Source organism: Coregonus clupeaformis, chromosome 20, assembly GCF_020615455.1.
Source record: "Coregonus clupeaformis isolate EN_2021a chromosome 20, ASM2061545v1, whole genome shotgun sequence".
NCBI lineage: Eukaryota > Metazoa > Chordata > Actinopteri > Salmoniformes > Salmonidae > Coregonus > Coregonus clupeaformis.
In genome coordinates, this window is record NC_059211.1 from 25,176,358 (window position 1) to 25,196,161 (window position 19,804).

At 44.9% G+C, this 19,804-nt stretch overlaps 1 protein-coding gene across 1 annotated transcript in view; it reads left to right on the forward strand.

Annotated features, from left to right (window-relative positions):
- Positions 1-19,804, forward strand: part of LOC121534060 (microtubule-associated serine/threonine-protein kinase 2-like) — a 248,356-nt gene that overhangs the window by 170,956 nt on the left and 57,596 nt on the right. Inside the window, exon 5 of the mRNA XM_041840495.2 lies at positions 15,514-15,605. Within this exon, the coding sequence (XP_041696429.2) occupies positions 15,514-15,605 (92 nt within the window). The remainder of the gene's footprint in view (positions 1-15,513; positions 15,606-19,804) is intronic.

The following is a 19,804-nucleotide window of genomic DNA, read 5'->3' on the forward strand; positions in this document are numbered from 1 at the left end:
CGAAAATAGAATTAGAACAGTTGTTAGCTAGGCAAGTTGTTGTATTTTGAGGCTTAAAATCAAAGCAAAGAGGATTTTTGGTTGGAATTGCAGTGTGTATTTAGTTTGAGAATTTAGAAATGAGCTAGCAACTTTTGACTGTCAAACAAAAAACGGTTGCTTAACAACCAGATATCAAGATCTGTGGAGAGCGAAAAAGGGATAGAGTTTCAATATTTGGATAATCGTTGTGATTGGAAGATAGCTGGGAGGGTTATAAAATCAGGATCAACTCCTCTGTTCTCCTCGAGCTCATTAATGATGGAATGTTCATATTTGAAGATGCAGAAAGGCCAGTCTCTTTGGCAATGACAAGCAGTGGCAAGGAGTGGAATGTTAGCTAAAGAGACTGGTACTCAGGCTAGAATGTCTTGATATCTAGCCACTTAGCTAGCAAGTTAGCAAACCAAATGCAAAGCTGTTCCTGAGCTGGATATTATTTATTTGACACATCTTAAATGTCTTATTCTTATACTTAACGTATAGTTATAAGCAGTGGTGTAGCACGCAGCCCCCGGGTGCCCCCAACCCCAATTGTTATATATATTTGTAAATACCTCTGTATAAACAGTATATCACCCAAACCTAGCGTCAGCACGAGCATGGAACTTCTTGCCTGGCAGGAGGGAGGAAGAGAAGGAGAGTTAGAGTTAAATGAGACAGAGGGGAGGGGGAGAGAGACTGTCAGGCAGAGGCAGGAGAGAAATTGAGAGAGAGGAGAAAGAGAACACACTGTGAGGTTGCTCAGACTAGCGGTTAGCTAGCGTGACAGGTTGAGACCAGCAACAGAGTTAGCTAGCTTGACAGATTGAGACCAGCAACAGAGTTAGCTAGTGTGACAGGTTGTGACCAGCAACAGAGTTAGCTAGCGTGACAGGTTGTGACCAGCAACAGAGTTAGCTAGCGTGACAGATTGAGACAGCAACAGAGTTAGCTAGCTTGACAGGTTGAGACAGCAACAGAGTTAGCTAGCGTGACAGGTTGAGACAGCAACAGAGTTAGCTAGCTTGACAGGTTGTGACCAGCAACAGAGTTAGCTAGCTTGACAGGTTGAGACAGCAACAGAGTTAGCTAGCTTGACAGGTTGTGACCAGCAACAGAGTTAGCTAGCTTGACAGGTTGAGACAGCAACAGAGTTAGCTAGCTTGACAGGTTGAGACAGCAACAGAGTTAGTTAGCGTGACAGATTGAGACAGCAACAGAGTTAGTTAGCGTGACAGGTTGAGACCAGCAACAGCATTAGCTTTAGTTTAGGAGGCAGCAACAGACATCCTCTCCTCCGTCTGTCCAAGCTGGCTGCTGGCGTACGTACGTACGTACGTACGTGCGCGCGCGTGTGTGTTTAGAGGCTGGCTCGCAGCGCCCAGTCTCTGTGTGTGTGTGTATGAGTGAGTGAGTGAGTGACAACCATGTGTGTGGAGCTTCAGGACCATGTCTGACTCTTTCTGGACTGTGCTCTCCAATTTTTCCCTGCCTGAGAGAAGCATGCTGTGCGAATCCAAGAGGTAGTTCTCGGTCTATCTGTTCTTACACCCCTCTGCTTTCTCTGTATGAATCTGTAACCCCTCTCCTTTCCCCTCGTTTTCTCTCTCTCTGTTTTCTTCTCCTTTCCTTTCGGTGCGTCTCCTCCTCTCCCTCCCCCTCTCTCTCTGGTGTGTTTTCTGCTGGACTTGGTTTTAAGATGAAGGTCAGGTAACTAGATTTGCCTGTCTTGTGAGGGATAATAGGTTACATGCTGTTGCTGCTGGTGTGTGTCTGCGTGTTAGTCTGTGTATATGTGGTATTTTCAGTGTGTGACTGACTCATTTGAGTTTGAGTTGCCTCGTGATGAAAAGGTCTGAGGTTTGATCTGACAATTTTGTGCACATTTAGCTCAGTTCTATTGCTTTTTCTCTCCCTCTCTCTCTCTCCCTCTCTCTCTCTCCCTCTCCCCCTCTCTCTCGCTCTCTCTTCCTTTCTCTCTCTGTGAATTTAGATGTGGCTTTCAGACAGGGAAGACAGAGCTGTACTAACCAGTTTAAAGCAGCAATTTTCTCCCTCTTTTAAAAACAGTGCACTTTGTGACACACTTAATCTCTGTCTCTCTACAGTCAACAGTGTAACGCTCAGACACACTCTGGACAGACAGAGAGACAGACAGTTAGGCAGGGAGGGAGGGAGGAGGTAACTCTTGCGTAGCAACAGTGTTCTGTGCTGCCTAGGGGGGGAGTGAGTGGAACTGCTGGAGCAGCTAGACACTATGGATGATACTAAAGCCCGGTAGCTCTGCTGGACTATGATATGTCCACTCAAACACAGGTGGATGAGCACACACGATGGACTTCTTTTTCATTCTCTTATCTAGATAGACTGATCTTAGATATTTATTTGGCTGTGTGTGTGTGTGTGTGTGTGTGTGTGTGTGTGTACGCGGGTGTGTGTGTGGACCACAGCAGTAGGGTGATTTTGTTTTAGCCACCTACGCGGCTGTTTGCTCACTGCTAGTTCCTTTATCTCTCCTGTCAGCTCTGCTGCTGCCATCGCCACTGCTGCTCTGAGTGTGTGTGACTCTAACAGGGTGACATGGCCCTGTATGTGATGGTAATTCCACAGTACATAACCCTGCCTCATTCCAGGCTATCTCAGCTAATCCTAACGCCTGTTTACATAGCAGCAACCCTGCTGCTCACCTTAACCTAGCCCCTGCGTGTTTGTATGTGTGTGTCTGGGAGTGCATGTATGATCACGTGCACATGTGTGAATGACTTAGTGATTGAGCTCTCTTGCTTGGAGTTATATGATATGGTAGATTACTGCTGTGATGTATCATAGCCCACCAAACAAAATGCCATGTTTAGTGTGTTGACAGATAGCTGTTGTGTGACAGGGACACCTGGCCTGGCTGTGTGTGTCTCTGAGTGCTGTTAGATGAGTCAGCTGGGAGTCTGTCACACTGTGTACTGTGTTGTTGCGCCGGCTCGGCTCTGAAGAGCAGCTTGAAAGATGGGGATGTGTGAGAGAGTGTTCTGGAACACTGTTCAGACCCAGTCAGTGCTGCTTTCTAAATATCACCATGAAGCTCAAACCCTCTCTCTTCTAAACCCCTCTCTCTCTTTCTCTCACTCTCTCTTCTAAACCCTCTCTCCTTATATCTCCTCCTTTATTCCTCTCTCCTCCTCTCTCTGTGGGAGCAGATGAGGTCGGTTGAATTATTCATATTCAATGGAGGGAGGGAGAGAGGAATGGAGGGAGGTAGAGCGAGAGCGAGAGAGAGGGAGCCTCCATGTGTCCAGGCCACCTGTGTTTGTCAGTCTGTCCATCCGTCCCTCATAATGTGTCTGTACAGTGTGTTGAGCTCCCTGGGTGCGTGTCCGTACTTAGCCAGCCTGTTATTGTATTCTGGATGCTGTGCCATGATAATGTGTAGCAGTGTTACATTGTCTGTTTGAACAACCCTCTTTTTCCTCCTGATGATAGAACGATTGATTATTATGTCCTCCTCATCCCTCTCTTCCTCTTCACCATTTTGTCTGAAAAATCATTCTGGATTCTGTGAGGTATTTGTACAGTCTCAATCAATACTTGATTAAGGCTGTAGAGAACTAGATATAGATGTATCAGTCACCTCCATCCCTCAGTGCCCTGTGAGAGGTCAATCTATACTGTACAGATCAATGCTCAGATCCCCCACTGTGCTCCTATGACGCTACGCTAGCCAGACCGATCATAGACATGCTTCTGAGTGGAGCTGGAAGAAAAGGAGCGATCACTATCGCTCACTCTGCAGGTGGATAAAGAGTGTGATGAGGCTGCTGTCGATACTCTTCTGTCTGTCTCCCTGTGGCGAGAGAGAGAGAGAGCTGTGGCCATTCATCCATTCTGCAGGCTAGACCGTCTCTAAATCAATCTCCCCTACCATTGTAAAGGCGGTACTCCGCCCCCCTCTCTAACTCTGTACCACCCCGATAGAAACATTTTGTTAAAAATAATCTAGTTGTTAATTTGGAGGCCCTTTATAGTGGAAAGACTGCATCTGACATGCATCAGTACCAGTGATAGTGTTTCTGGTCTCTCTCTGTGTTGACTTCCTGTTAGTAGTGATGGTGATTCTGTTGTTCTCTCTCTCTCTCTCTCTCTCTCTCTCTCTCTCTCTGTTGACTCCCTGCTAACAGGTGTCTCTACATAATTGCAGCATTCTCGTGTTAATTGGCTCATCACATCGGCTGACTGTAATTATGTTGTTTAGCTCCTGACGTGTGGCGTCCGCCTGCCTGCCGAACCCCCGGCTAGCCTCACATGAAACTGTTTGGTGAGACAATTAGAGCGGGTAATCACTCATATGACAAAATTATCATTTGACATTTAACATTCAAATCTCATTTCACATTTCCAATCCCTCTCTCATCTCTGTTTTGTGTGAGTGAGTGCGTGTGTGTGTGTGTGTGTGTGTGTGTGTGTGTGTGCGTGCTGTAACCAGTGGGTGCTGTTGGTATGCACCACATCCAAAGGAAGCAGCCAGGTTAGTGGAAGTATTCCCTCATGAAAAGCTGTGCGTTTGATAAGTCTCCTACCATCTGTTGAGATGCAGGCTCTGCAGTATGAGCTTAGCATGTGGTGCGGCTTTGAAGAATAAGCTGCCATGTTGTGTATGATATATATATGATTACATTTTTATAAGCCCCTTAGTCCTGTCCATGTAGATGCGCAGAGTGCGTACTAGGCGCAGCATATGCAACTGTTGATGTTCCAGGGATAAAAAGCTGTGAGCTCAAGGGGAAGACGCATCAAAGATGGGTTAATAACCTTAGGGATAAAGGCGGGGTTAGGCCGCAATGATATGCTATCATTACCTGGTGCAAACTGTGCGCTTCCAGGGTAGTGCACTTTTTACATCAGCAGATGTCACAAAGTGCTATACGGAAACCTAGCCTAAAACCCCAAACAGCAAGCAATGCAGATGTAGAAGCACAGTGACTAGGAATCACTCCCTAGAAAGGCAGAAACCTAGGAAAAAACCTAGAGAGGAACCAGGCTCTGAGGGGTGGCCAGTCCCCTTCTGGCTGTGCCGGGTGGAGATTATAACAGTACATGGCCATTAAGGCCAGATTTTTCTCCAAGATGTTCAAACGTTCATAGATGACCAGCAGGGTCAAATAATAATCACAGTGGTTGTAGAGATTGCAACAGGTCAGTTCATCAGGAGTAAATGTCACTTGGCTTTTCATAGCCGGGCATTTAGAGGTTGAAATAGCAGGTGCGATAGAGAGAGAGAGTTGATAACAGCAGGTCTGGGACAAGGTAGCACGTCCGGTGAACAGGTCAGGGTTCCATAGCCGCAGGCAGAAGAGTGGAAACTGGAGCAGCAGCACGACCAGGTGGACTGGGGACAGCAAGGAGTCATCAGGCCAGGTAGTCCTGAGGCATGGTCCTAGGGCTCAGGTCTCCGGGATGGGAGGGAGAGAGAGAGAATTAGAGGGAGCATACTTAAATTCAAACAGGACACCGGATAAGACAGGAGAATAACACCAGATATAACAGACTGACCCTAGCCCCCCGGCACGTAGACTATTGCAGTATAGATACTGGAGGCTGAGACAGCAGGTGGTCGGGAGACACTGTGGCCCCGTCCGACGATACCCCCTGACAGGGCCAACCAGGCAGGAGATAATCCCACCCACTTTGCCAAAGCACAGCCCCCACACCACCAGAGGGATATCAACAGACCACCAACCTACTACCCTGAGACTGAAAAGGCTGAATATAGGCCACGAAGATCTCCTCCACTGCACGAGCCAGAGGGAGCGACAAACCGGACAGGAAGATCACGTCAGTGTCTCAACCCACTCAAGGGATGCACCCCCCCCTAGCGACGGCATGGAAAGCACCGTAATAGGGTCAGAGGCAGAAAGTCCCAGTGGAGAGACAGGAACCGGCCAGGCAGAGACAGCAAGGGCGGTTTGTCGCTCTAGTGCCTTTCCGTTCACCTTCGCAACTCTGGACTCAAATCATAGGACCTACTGAAAAGATGAGTCTTCAGTAAAGACTTAAAGGTCGAGACCGTGTCAGCGTCTCTCACATGGATAGACAGACCATTCCATAAAAATGGAGCTCTATAATAATAATAATAATAATAATAATAATAATATAGGAGAAAGCCCTGCCTCCAGCTGTTTGCTTAGAAATTCTAGGGACGATAAAGAGGCCTGCGTCTTGTGACCGTAGTGTACGTGTAGGTATGTACGGCAGGACCAAATCGGAGAGATAGGTAGGAGCAAGCCCATGTAATGCTTTGTAGGTTAGCAGTAAAACCTTGAAATCAGCCCTAGCCTTAACAGGAAGCACTGTAGTAATATGATCAAATTTGTTGCTTCTAGTCAAGATTCTAGCAGCCGTGTTTAGCACTAACTAAAGTTTATTTAGTGCTTTATCTGGGTAGCCGAAGAGTAGACAATTGCAGTAGTCTAATCTAGAAGTGACAAAAGCATGGATTAGCTTTTCTGCATCATTTTTGGACAAAAAGTTTCTGATTTTTGCAATGTTACGAAAATGAAAAAAAGCTGTCCTTGAAATATTCTTGATATGTTCGTCAAAAGAGAGATCAGGGTCCAGAGTAACGCCGAGGTCCTTCACAGTTTTTTTTAAAGACGACTGTACAACCATCAAGATTAATTGTCAGATCCAACAGAAGATCTCTTTGTTTCTTGGGACCTAGAACTAGCATCTCTGTTTTGTCCCCGAGTTTAAAAGTAAAACATTTTCTGCCATCCACTTCCTTATGTCTGAAACACATGCTTCCAGGGTAGGCAATTTTGGGGCTTCACCATGTTTCATCGAAATGTAGAGCTGTGTGTCGTCCGCATAGCAATGAAAGTTAACATTGTGTTTCCGAATGACATCACCAAGAGGTAAAATATATAGTGAAAACAATAGTGGTCCTAAAACGGAACCTTGTGGAACACCGAAACGTACTATTGATTTGTCAGAGGACAAACCATCCACAGAGACAAACTGATATCTTTCCGACAGATCTAAACCAGGCAAGAACTTGTCCGTGTAGACCAATTAAGGTTTCCAATCTCTCCAAAAGAATGTGGTGATCGATGGTGTCAAAAGCAGCACTAAGGTCTAGGAGCACGAGGACAGATGCAGAGCCTTGGTCTGACGCCATTAAAATATAATTTACCACCTTCACGAGTGCTGTGTCAGTGCTTTGATGGGGTCTAAAACCAGACTGAAGCGTTTCGTATACATCTTTTGTCTTCAGGAAGGCAGTGAGTTGCTTCACAACAGCTTTTTCAAAAATTGTTGAGAGGAATGGGAGATTTGATATAGGCCGATAGTTTTTTACATTTTCTGGGCCAAGGTTTGGCTTTTTCAAGAGAGGCTTTATTACTGCCACTTTTAGTGAGTTTGGTACACATCCAGTGGATAGGGAGCCATTTATTATGTTCAACATAGGAGGGCCAAGCACAGGAAGTAGCTCTTTCAGTAGTTTAGTTGGAATAGGGTCCAGTATGCAGCTTGAAGGTTTAGAGGCCATGACTATTTTCATAAATGTGTCAAGAGATATAGGATTTAAAAACTTGAGTGTCTCCATTGATCCTAGGTCCTGGCAGTTTTGTGCAGACTCAGGACAGCTGAGCTTTGGATCCAGGGATCCAGGGACACCGCTAGGCCATCCACTTCTTCCTCCTTACCCCCTGGGTGGAGTTAGGGGCTGGCTGCCTCCTTGGGGCCATGGGTGGGAAGGGTGACTTCTTAGACCAGAGGCCCTTAGGTTCTCTGCTGCCCCTGATGGGCTGGGGATCTTGAAGGTTGAGGGGGGTCGACCTGCTGCAGCCTGGGCGAAGGTGCGGCGAGGTACACTGGGCTGTGTCTTCATGGGCAGACAAAGCTCAAGGGTTTCTCTTGATAAGCGCCTTAGGGTCTCCCGGAGCATCCAGGATCTTCAGCTTCTCACTGTCTGACACCTTGGGATATAATGAGCCCCATCACCCTTCCTGACGCCTGGCGGTGGCTTTAAGCAGATGCAGGTTGAGGTCTGTGGCAATGCATATCTCGTCCCACAAACCCAGCTCCGGCGCGACCGCTTTCTCCTCCTGTAGCTCAGCTTGGTATGCTGAGAGCATGGAGACGGTGCTGAGAGCCCTCACCACTGTGGCAACCGACTTGTAGACCTTCTCTGTCGCAGCTGACTGGAAATGCTCATACTTGGTCGGTAAGGTGGGACCAATTGAGTTCATGGAGGACTTCTGGCTGGGGGTGTAGATGTGAAGCCACCAGGGGTTTGACGGCAAGCCCAAGCCCTTCCATGTCAACACAGTCACCGGGTTCTTGGAGTAGAAAGGTGTAACCTCCTCCAGGCATTCTGGGAAGAGGTGTAGGAATTGCCTGGCTGCCCGTTTGGCTTTGGGTAGCCTCTTACCCTCGTAGCGGGTCGTGGTGGTCTCTGCTACTGCTTTGGGCCAGGGAATCACCAGCTTGTCCGCAGAGCATTTGCATATGTCATGCATGTCCACACCGAGAGCTGGTGGGGATGACTCCCCGCCTGCTTCTCCGGTTTTCCCAGCAGGAGGCTTGGCAGCCTGGCCAGAGGGGATGACGGAATCGTCACCTCCGTCCGATGATTCCGAAAGGAGACTGTCGGACAGGCCCAAGGGGAGAACTAGCTGGTTAGAGAGAGAGGTAGTGAACACCTCCCAGCTGGTTAGAGAGAGAGGTAGTGAACACCTCCCAGCTGGTTAGAGAGAGAGGTAGTGAACACCTCCCAGCTGGTTAGAGAGAGAGGTAGTGAACACCTCCCAGCTGGTTAGAGAGAGAGGTAGTGAACACCTCCCAGCTGGTTAGAGAGAGAGGTAGTGAACACCCCCAGCTGGTTAGAGAGAGAGGTAGTGAACACCTCCCAGCTGGTTAGAGAGAGAGGTAGTGAACACCTCCCAGCTGGTTAGAGAGAGAGGTAGTGAACACCTCCCAGCTGGTTAGAGAGAGAGGTAGTGAACACCTCCCAGCTGGTTAGAGAGAGAGGTAGTGAACACCTCCCAGCTGGTTAGAGAGAGAGGTAGTGAACACCTCCCAGCTGGTTAGAGAGAGAGGTAGTGAACACCTCCCAGCTGGTTAGAGAGAGAGGTAGTAAACACCTCCCAGCTGGTTAGAGAGAGAGGTAGTGAACACCTCCCAGCTGGTTAGAGAGAGAGGTAGTAAACACCTCCCAGCTGGTTAGAGAGAGAGGTAGTGAACACCTCCCAGCTGGTTAGAGAGAGAGGTAGCGAACACCTCCCAGCTGGTTAGAGAGAGAGGTAGTGAACACCTCCCAGCTGGTTAGAGAGAGGTAGCGAACACCTCCCAGCTGGTTAGAGAGAGGTAGCTAACACAGCTTTGGCAGTGATTACAGCTGTGAGTATTTTGGGGCAAGTCTCTAAGAGCTTTGCACACCTGGATTGTACAATATTTGCCCATGATTCTTTTAAAAATTCTTCAAGCTCTGTCAAGTTGGATGTTGATCATCGCTAGAAAGCCATTTTCAAGTCTTGCCATAGATTTTCAAGCTGATTTAAGTCAAAACTGTAACCAGGCCTCTCAGGAACATTCAATGTTGTCTTGGTAAGCAATTCCAGTTTAGATTTGGCCTTGTGTTTTAGGTTATTGTCCTGCTGAAAGGTGAATTCGTCCCCCAGTGTCTGTTTGAAAGAAGACTGAAGCAGATTTTCCTCTAGGATTTCTCCTGTGCTTAGCTGTATGACAAGCATACGCATAACATGATGCAGCCACCACCATGATTGAAAATATGAAGAGTGGTACTCAGTGATGTTTTATGTTGGATTTGCCCATTTCCTGCGCTTTGTATTATGACAAAAAGTGTATTTCTTTGGCTTTTTGTTTTCAGTATTACTTACAGTGGGGGAAAAAAGTATTTAGTCAGCCACCAATTGTGCAAGTTCTCCCACTTAAAAAGATGAGAGAGGCCTGTAATTTTCATCATAGGTACACGTCAACTATGACAGACAAAATGAGAAGAAAAAAAATCCAGAAAATCACATTGTAGGATTTTTTATGAATTTATTTGCAAATTATGGTGGAAAATAAGTATTTGGTCAATAACAAAAGTTTCTCAATACTTTGTTATATACCCTTTGTTGGCAATGACACAGGTCAAACTTTTTCTGTAAGTCTTCACAAGGTTTTCACACACTGTTGCTGGTATTTTGGCCCATTCCTCCATGCAGATCTCCTCTAGAGCAGTGATGTTTTGGGGCTGTCGCTGGGCAACACAGACTATCAACTCCCTCCAAAGATTTTCTATGGGGTTGAGATCTGGAGACTGGCTAGGCCACTCCAGGACCTTGAAATGCTTCTTACGAAGCCACTCCTTCGTTGCCCGGGCGGTGTGTTTGGGATCATTGTCATGCTGAAAGACCCAGCCACATTTCATCTTCAATGCCCTTGCTGATGGAAGGAGGTTTTCACTCAAAATCTCACGATACATGGCCCCATTCATTCTTTCCTTTACATTGATCAGTCGTCCTGGTCCCTTTGCAGAAAAACAGCCCCAAAGCATGATGTTTCCACCCCCATGCTTCACAGTAGGTATGGTGTTCTTTGGATGCAACTCAGCATTCTTTGTCCTCCAAACATGACAAGTTGAGTTTTTACCAAAAAGTTATATTTTGGTTTCATCTGACCATATGACATTCTCCCAATCCTCTTCTGGATCATCCAAATGCACTCTAGCAAACTTCAGACGGGCCTGGACATGTATTGGCTTAAGCAGGGGGACACGTCTGGCACTGCAGGATTTGAGTCCCTGGCAGCGTAGTGTGTTACTGATGGTAGGTTTTGTTACTTTGGTCCCAGCTCTCTGCAGGTCATTCACTAGGTCCCCCCGTGTGGTTCTGGGATTTTTGCTCACCGTTCTTGTGATCATTTTGACCCCACGGGGTGAGATCTTGCGTGGAGCCCCAGATCGAGAGAGATTATCAGTGGTCTTGTATGTCTTCCATTTCCTAATAATTGCTCCCACAGTTGATTTCTTCAAACCAAGCTGCTTACCTATTGCAGATTCAGTCTTCCCAGCCTGGTGCAGGTCTACAATTTTGTTTCTGGTGTCCTTTGACAGCTCTTTGGTCTTGGCCATAGTGGAGTTTGGAGTGTGACTGTTTGAGGTTGTGGACAGGTGTCTTTTATACTGATAACAAGTTCAAACAGGTGCCATTAATACAGGTAACGAGTGGAGGACAGATGAGCCTCTTAAAGAAGAAGTTACAGGTCTGTGAGAGCCAGAAATGTTGCTTGTTTGTAGGTGACCAAATACTTATTTTCCACCATAATTTGCAAATAAATTCATTAAAAATCCTACAATGTGATTTTCTGGATTTTTTTTCCTCAATTTGTCTGTCATAGTTGACGTGTACCTATGATGAAAATTACAGGCCTCTCATCTTTTTAAGTGGGAGAACTTGCACAATTGGTGGCTGACTAAATACTTTTTTTCCCCACTGTAAGTGCCTTGTTGCAAACAGGATGCATGTTTTGGAGTATTTTTTATTCTGTATAGGCTTCCTTCTTTTCTCTCTGTCATTTAGGTCAATGTTGTTGATCCATCCTCAGTTTTCTCATATCACAACCATTAAACTTTATATTGGCCTCATAGTGAAATCCCTGAGCAGTTTCCTTCAATGCGGCAACTGAGTTAGGAAGGATGCCTGTATCTTTGTTGTGACTGGGTGTATTAATACACCATCCAAAGCCTAATTAATAACTTCACCATGATCAAAGGGATATTCAGCATCTGCTTTTGTTATTTTTACACATCTACCAGTCGGTGCCTTCTTTGCGAGGCATTGAAAAACCTCCCTGGTCTTTGTGCTTGAATCTGTGCTTGAAATGTACTACTCGATGGAGGGACCTTACAGATAATTGTATGTGTGGGGTACAGAGATGTGGTAGTCATTCAAAAATCATGTTAACCACTATTATTGAACATATTATGAGCCCATGGAACTTATTATGTGATTTCTTAAAGACATTTTTACTCCTGAACTTATTTAGGCTTGCCATAACAAAGGGGTTGAATACTTATTGACTAAAGACATTTCAGCTTTACATTTTGTCTTAATTTAGAAAATGTTATACAAAAAAAAAATCCACTTTGACATAATGGGGTATTGTGTGTAGGCCAGTGACACACAATCTCAATTTAATCAAATTTAAATTCAGGCTGTAACGCAACAAAATGTGGAAAAAGTCAAGGGGTGTGAATACTTTCTGAAGCAACTGTAGGCATTGTAGGTGTATTAGCAGTAGCTGGATGGTCCCACCACAGAGCTGGCAGGTAATTCAGCTATTCTGCTCCTCATCAGGGGAGAGACACTTACTTACTGCCTCATGAATTCTACATAATAATAATAATAATATGCCATTTAGCAGACGCTTTTATCCAAAGCGACTTACAGTCATGCGTGCATACATTTTTTGTGTATGGGTGGTCCCGGGGATCGAACCCACTACCTTGGCGTTACAAGCGCCGTGCTTCACCAGCTGAGCTACAGAGGACCACTACATCCCCACCTGATAAAATAAATGTTCCTTTCATCAAACATACTTAAATCCTCTGGTAACTGGCTCGGGTGTGTGCGTGTTAGCGAAAGAGATAGAGAGAGATGGAAAGAAAGAAATGAAGAGATTAAGTTATTGGGTTGAGCTGAGACATGGGCTTTCAAACCCTCAGAAAACCTTAATAGAACCGATTTGGACTGAGAGAAGTGAACCAGTATGACATGGTAATAGGGTGTTTTCACACTTGGTCCCTTTCAGACCATTTTTGCTAACTCAGTGTGGTTCGCTTAATTTTTTGTGCCGTGTGAGAACTACAAAGGAACTCAGACCCCTCAAAAGAGTCCCCGAAGCAAACCGAACTGGGACTATCTCGAGAGGCGGTCTGTGTTCGGTTCGCTTGAATTCCGTGGTCCGGTTCCCTTTTTTTAGCGCAATGTGAATGCAAAGCTTCCCAGGTTCGCTTGTCATTATTCCCGCACCACACACTAGACTACTACAACACCGTTTCCCCTGCCATAACCCCTCCCATTGGTGCCACAAAAAAGATGATGATGTTGTGCAGGTTTGAGGGGAATTTTTTTTTTTTTTTTTGGATATTGATTAGTGATTGTCAAGGATGCACAGAAATTCCGAAATGTGTGGAGTTTTTAGTTCAGATTATTTGTTTGCAATATTTGATCTATAGGCTAAGAGAAGCTTCATAAGATGTTTATTGATTGTGGGATTTGAATAGTGTGAGAAGACAACCTATTTGGTGAGAATCACAACATAGGGTACAAAATCTATTCTAGCGCTTAAAGGGGCTTGGGTGGACAATTTTCAATTACAGCATTATTTATTCTGCAGTTATTCTATTGCTATTTTTTCTGTTAGCAATACAATTTACATGTTAATTCTGATTACAATTATAATGTCTCATATTTTAAATGTAAGTAGGTGTATCTAACTGTCCGATAACACATTCTGATTGAATGGCTTGTCCTGCACTTTGTAAAAACCCAGAGTGCATGTTGGAAAATAATCTTGGTTCCTTTCTAAACATAGAAATGTGAACGCAAAGAGGACTCGGTCCACAAAATAGGTGAAGTGAACTGGCAAAAGAGTTGGGGTCCTCATTCAAAGGCAAGGGCAGTGTGAACACAAGGAGAATTGAGTTATTTGGTTATTTTTCTTTACCCCAGTTCACTTTAAAGAGGACTGAGATCGGTTCTTTTAAAGAGGACTATATGTAAAAACACCCTTAGACATGGTGAGAAGAGAAGCAGTTGCTATCTGGATGACTGTAATTAGAGCTCGGCGATCATTTCATGCTCCTGCCTGCCTGCCTTCACACAGCTGCTATCTAACCATTACTATGTCAATGTACCAAGGCCTTACTGGGGCTAGTTGTTGTTGATTTGATTTAGTCCTGTTTTTCTCTCCACTAGACAGGATGTTGTTAAATACAGAATGTGAGATGAAGAGTGGTGGAGTGGAGTGAGTGTTTCTCTAGTCCCTCTCCTACCCCTCTCCTTTCACCGTCCTCCCTTCACACTCTTTCACTCCTCCTTCCCTTATTAAACCCTACCTGTCCACCTCCTCTCAATCTCTACATCCTACTGTACCCTCTCTCCATCTCTCCACCCCTACCTCTCTCCATCTCTCCATCCCTACCTCAGTTGACAGAGTGCCAGCTATATGCTGCTAGGTTTCTGCAGTGATGGCTGGATTTTACCACTCCTCTCCTCCAATCTCCTCTCTTCTCCTTCATCTTCCTCTTTTCTCCTTCTCCTCTCCTCTCTTCCTCCCCTCCCTCTCCTCCTCATCTCTCCTCTACAGACTCTCTGCTGTGAGAGAGACATCCATTATGCAGAGCTGACTGATGGCCGTGTTAGTTTGCTGTGTGTGTGTGGACCTGTTTTGTGTCTTACTGCAATTAGCTTACTGGCTTATTACACACACTCATGAAACCACAGCACAACAGTTAGGTGTTCCGCCTTGATTAAGAACGTGGCTCCAACCTTGTGGCTAGAAGCACAGATCTACAATCAGACCTCTCCTGGCCTGAGCTCTCAATGGTGTTGCTGTTCTAGTTGCTATGTTTCTATGTTGTTTCCTCTGGGTGGACTGTAAAGGGCACAGTCAAATTTCTCGGATCAGTGAGCAGCACAATGTGTAAATCTCTGCTCACAAACTCACACACCATCCAGGCGTACGTACACACATACTAGGGTTGGGTGGTATCCAGATTTTCATACTTTTTGTTTTTTGACGGTATTGAAAATCATACCGTCGGTATTTTCGAAATATCCCGGTATACCGCCTAAGCCTAACACACACTCACACACCATCCCCACGGATGGACGGACACACCATCCTTTCTCCATCTCTCTCTCTCACTTACCCTCCTTGGTCAGTCACCTCACGTAAACCCAATGTAGTGTGCAGGTCTGAGCAGTGGGCAGTGAGTACTATACAGCTGTGCTGAGTGAGTGAGTGAGTGAGTGAGTGAGTGAGTGAGTGAGTGAGTGAGTGAGTGAGTGAGTGAGTGAGTGAGTGAGTGAGTGAGTGAGTGAGTGAGTGAGTGAGTGAGTGTGTGTGAGAGAGAGAGAGAGAGAGACACTCTGGGGTCAGCTGGGATGCTGTCATGAAGGGTGTGTGTGTGGAGCTGCTACACTGTTCCTTTAACCTGGTCTACTAACCTGATTGGAGTGAGGAGTCTTAATAATGCCACTTATTCTTTGTTCTGTGGCCACTGAAAGACGGGGTGGTGTTGAGGGAATGGTATGTAGATGGAACACATTATGGGAACGATAATGTTGTTCAACTGGCTCCAGATGTATTGGGAATCTGTGCCCGGTTCAGAGCAAACTCCCTATTGGCCATCCAATTGATTGAAATGTAGTTCCTCGGTGAGGGTGTGTGGTGTTGTCATTTTTAAGTGTGTGTCTCTTCTCTCCCCAGCTGTCGGACAAGTAACAGGAAGAGCCTGATTGTGACGTCCAGTACCTCTCCTACACTACCCAGACCACACTCACCACTACATGGACACCCAGGTAAGACCAGACACACCAACACACCCACACACACACACTCACTCACCCACCCACACACACACTCACTCATTAATTCACTCACACACTGCTTTATTTTAGTGACATTTCAGGACTTTTGGGGGAGTAAAATTTTTGACCATTAATAATCCTATTTTCCTTAACCCTAACCTTAATCCCAAAAACCGTAGCCCTAACCTTAACCCCAAAACCATAAACCTAACCCTTAAAGTGGAACTGACAGCATTTTAGCAACATTACATTTTATTCAAATCTGTTCATAAACACCCCCAGGAAGAATTTTCTGATAAGCGAGCACTTAGATAAAGTCATTTTCACGTTTTCATAAATTCATAGAATGTTTGGGAAGGCATTTGTGAAAATTCAGTGTGGGAAAGAGGCTGTGCGTTTGGACAAATAATAGACACTGCAGTAAATATAACCAAATGAAAACATCTGTACTTTCCAGCAATGGAGTCTACATAGACCGGTATGCCATAGCCAATCAGAGCTACAGTAGGCCAATATGCAAATAAGCCATATGCCACACAGGTCTGCCATCATTCACTTTGAACTGGACTATGTGTTTATAGGCAGTAGCAACAACGCGACTTTAGATCATTAGAACGCATTTGCTAAAAGCCACAAAATACAAGTGAATGGATTTCTGCAAATATACAGTGCATTCGGAAAGTATTCAAACCCCTTGAATTTTTCCACATTTTGTTACGTTACAGCCTTATTCTAAAATTGATTAAATTGCTTTTTTTCTCTCGTCAATCTACACACAATACCCCATAATGACAAAGCAAAAACAGGTTTTAAGAAATTTGAGCAAACAAGCTTGGCACACCTGTATTTGGGGAGTTTCTCCCATTCTTCTCTGCAGATCCTCTCAAACTCTGTCAGGTTGGATGGAGAGCGTCGCTACATAGCTATTTTCAGGTCTCTCCAGAGATGTTTGATCGGGTTCAAGTCCGGGCTCTGGCTGGGCCACTCAAGGACATTCAGAGACTTGTCCCGAAATCACTCCTGCGTTGTCTTGGCTATGTGCTTAGGGTCGTTGTCCTGTTGGAAGGTGAACCTTCGCCCCCAGTCTGAGGCCCTGAGTGCTCTGGAGCAGGTTTTCATCAAGGATCTCTCTGTACTTTGCTCCATTCATCTTTCCCTCCATCCTGACTAGTCTCCCAGTCCCTGCCACTGAAAAACATCCCCACAGCATGATGCTGCCACCACCATGCTTCACCATAGGGATGGTGCCAGGTTTCCTCCAGACGTGACACTTGGCATTCAGGCCAAAGAGTTCAATCTTGGTTTCATCAGACCAGAGAATCTTGTTTCTCATGGTCTGAGAGTCTTTAGGTGCCTTTTGGCAAACTCCAAGCGGGCTGTCATGTGCCATTTACTGAGGAGTGGCTTCCGTCTGGCCACTCTACCATAAAGGCCTGATGTGTGGAGTGCTGCAGAGATGTTTGTCCTTCTGGAAGGTTCTCTCATCTCCACAGAGGAACTCTGGAGCTCTGTCAGAGTGACCATCGGGTTCTAGGTCACCTCCCTGACCAAGGCCCTTCTACCCCAGACTGCTCAGTTTGGCCGGGCTGCCAGCTCTAGGAAGTCTTGGTGGTTCCAAACCTATTCCATTTAAGAATGATGGATGTCACTGTTCTTGGGGACCTTCAATGCTGCAGAATTCTTTTTTGGTACCCTTCCCCAGATCTGTGCCTCGACACAATCCTGTCTCGGAGGTCAATTCCTTCGACCTCATGGCTTGGGTTTTGCTCTGACATGACTGTCAACTGTGGGATCTTTTATAGACAGGTGTGTGCCTTTCCAAATCATGTCCAATCAATTGAATTTACCATAGGTGGACTCCAAACAAGTTGTAGAAACATCTCAAGGAGGATCAATGGAAATAGGATGCACCTGAGTTCAATTTCGAGTCTCATAGCAAAGGGTCTGAATATTGTTTTGTTGTAATACATATGCAAAAAAGTCTAAACTTGTTTTCACTTTGTTATTATGGGGTATTGTGTGTAGATAAAAAAAATAAAAGTCAATTTTAGAATAATGCTGTAATGTAACAAAATGTGGAAAAAGTCAAGGGTTCTGAATACTTTCCGAATGCACTGTAAATACCACGGGAGTCTTACATTTGGGATCTTCACAATCCTTTTGATCAAACAACCATGAAAAGGTAGGCTCTCTCTCCCTCAGTTGCCTATGCACATCAACAACAACAAGATCAACAACTAATGCTAGCCAGAGCAAGATGAACTAAAATCTAACGACGGAACATTAGATAAACCCTCTAAAACTTTTTCAGCTAGTTGGCCGTCATAATTGCACTGATAAACGATGGGGAATAGTAGCCTGCTCGTCCTTTTGCAGCTTGCCTGCAAATGCATGGTTGTCCCAACACACGTTTTGACAACTGAATGGGAACTTGCCTGCCTGCTCGCCCATTTGATCGATGCCAAATACATTTCATTGACAACTAAGAGATACGCTAACTGTGGATAACAGTTGTTCAAGTTCAGCCATAGCTAGCTAGCTAGCAAATCAATTCACATTTCTTGCTAGCTAACCAAATTACACCTGTAGCATCTCTAGCTGTAGCCAACGAAAAACGATATGAGGGGGAAAAGTCTGTCACTCACCCACTCCTGCATTGACACGACATCCTCCCAGTAGCTAGCTAGCGAGCTTGTTAACGTTAGGCTACGTGTTTTTAGCTTGCTAAATAAATAGCAAGCTACATAAATAGATACGCTAGCCCAGGGGTGCCAAACTCAATCAGCGCACGGACCATATTGAAAAAACACAACCAATTCACGAGCCAGACAATATTCTTTTTTCTTTCTTTTTTTTCCCGTGCATCTGTGATCCAAACTGGCCATTGTTTTATTTGTTAAAATATGGCCCTTTATAATGTACACGTATGTACATAGGATGCTATATATAGCATTTTTACATATTAACACAAAAGAGATACATTTATATTTGCAACACTAATCAAAAAGTATGTAATAACTCCAAATAACGAAAACGTAGCTATAGGTAAACTTAAAACATGTTTTTCTTTTTTTTACACTGCATGGATCACCGGTGCGGTAGAGTGCAGCATTGCTGTATGGTGCACTCAACATGTTGCTATTGTAGTTGAGTAGCCAACCTAGGCTACTGCTCAAATGTTGCTGTAATAGGCCTGCCTACATTTTTCTCTTTTGCATGGTGTTTCGTTGCAGGTTTTGGTTTTTGGTTATTAATTGTCAAGCTTTAAAAACCGAAGCCAGACTGCAACATTTTAGTACCCTAGCTAGGACTGTGGCGTGTGTCTGTACACTTTCCCTCCGCTGCGCGATGTAAACGAGACACACGAAAGCGGCGTAATTGAAGTTGAATTGGCCGATGCGAGCGCGCATCAGGCTGTCATTTTATAAAGTACAGTAGATGACTCAGCTGGTGACTCATTTATACTGGCTTGTGTGTCCTATTCAACCCGCGGGCCTTGTGTTTGACACGCTAGCCTATTAGCCACGTTATGACGGACTTGTGATGATTGCCCTTGCTAGTTTGATTTTATTGACATTCCCAGCCTTAGTTACAGTTGTCCGTTTTTGTTCAAAATATTGAGTTATTGAAACTGAAACATCCCAAATGGGTTTTGGCAGCAGACAATGTAGCAGGCCAGCTGTGATTTACAACGTGATAGCAATATTTTTTGGACTACCAAGACATGTATTGGTGATTTATATGAATCATGCATTGAACTGCATCCATCTGTTCTGCCAACAATGCCTTACTGTACATCATGTAGAACCTATTTTTAAAACCTCTTATAAAGTTGGTTTTGAAGCATAAACTGGCAATTTTATATTTTTGACTGATATTATAATTGTCTATTTGTTTCATTTCTGCAAAGTAGTTCAAATGCAGTCAGTTCCACTTCAAGCTCAAAATAGCATTGGAACAAATTCAGGACATGAAAAAAAGTCCTGACTTTTCAAAAAAAAACTTTGTTTTCCTGCCGTTGTCAGGACATTCGGGTAAATTGTTGGGGCATTGGGGTCCCGATAAGGTAGGAAAACAAGGACACACGAACACTCACTCACTTAGACACACACACAATGGATCCGACGAACCCTCATCAAACGTGTGTAGCCTTTCTCTAGTCTTAGCTGAAGTTCATATTTTCCAAGCCC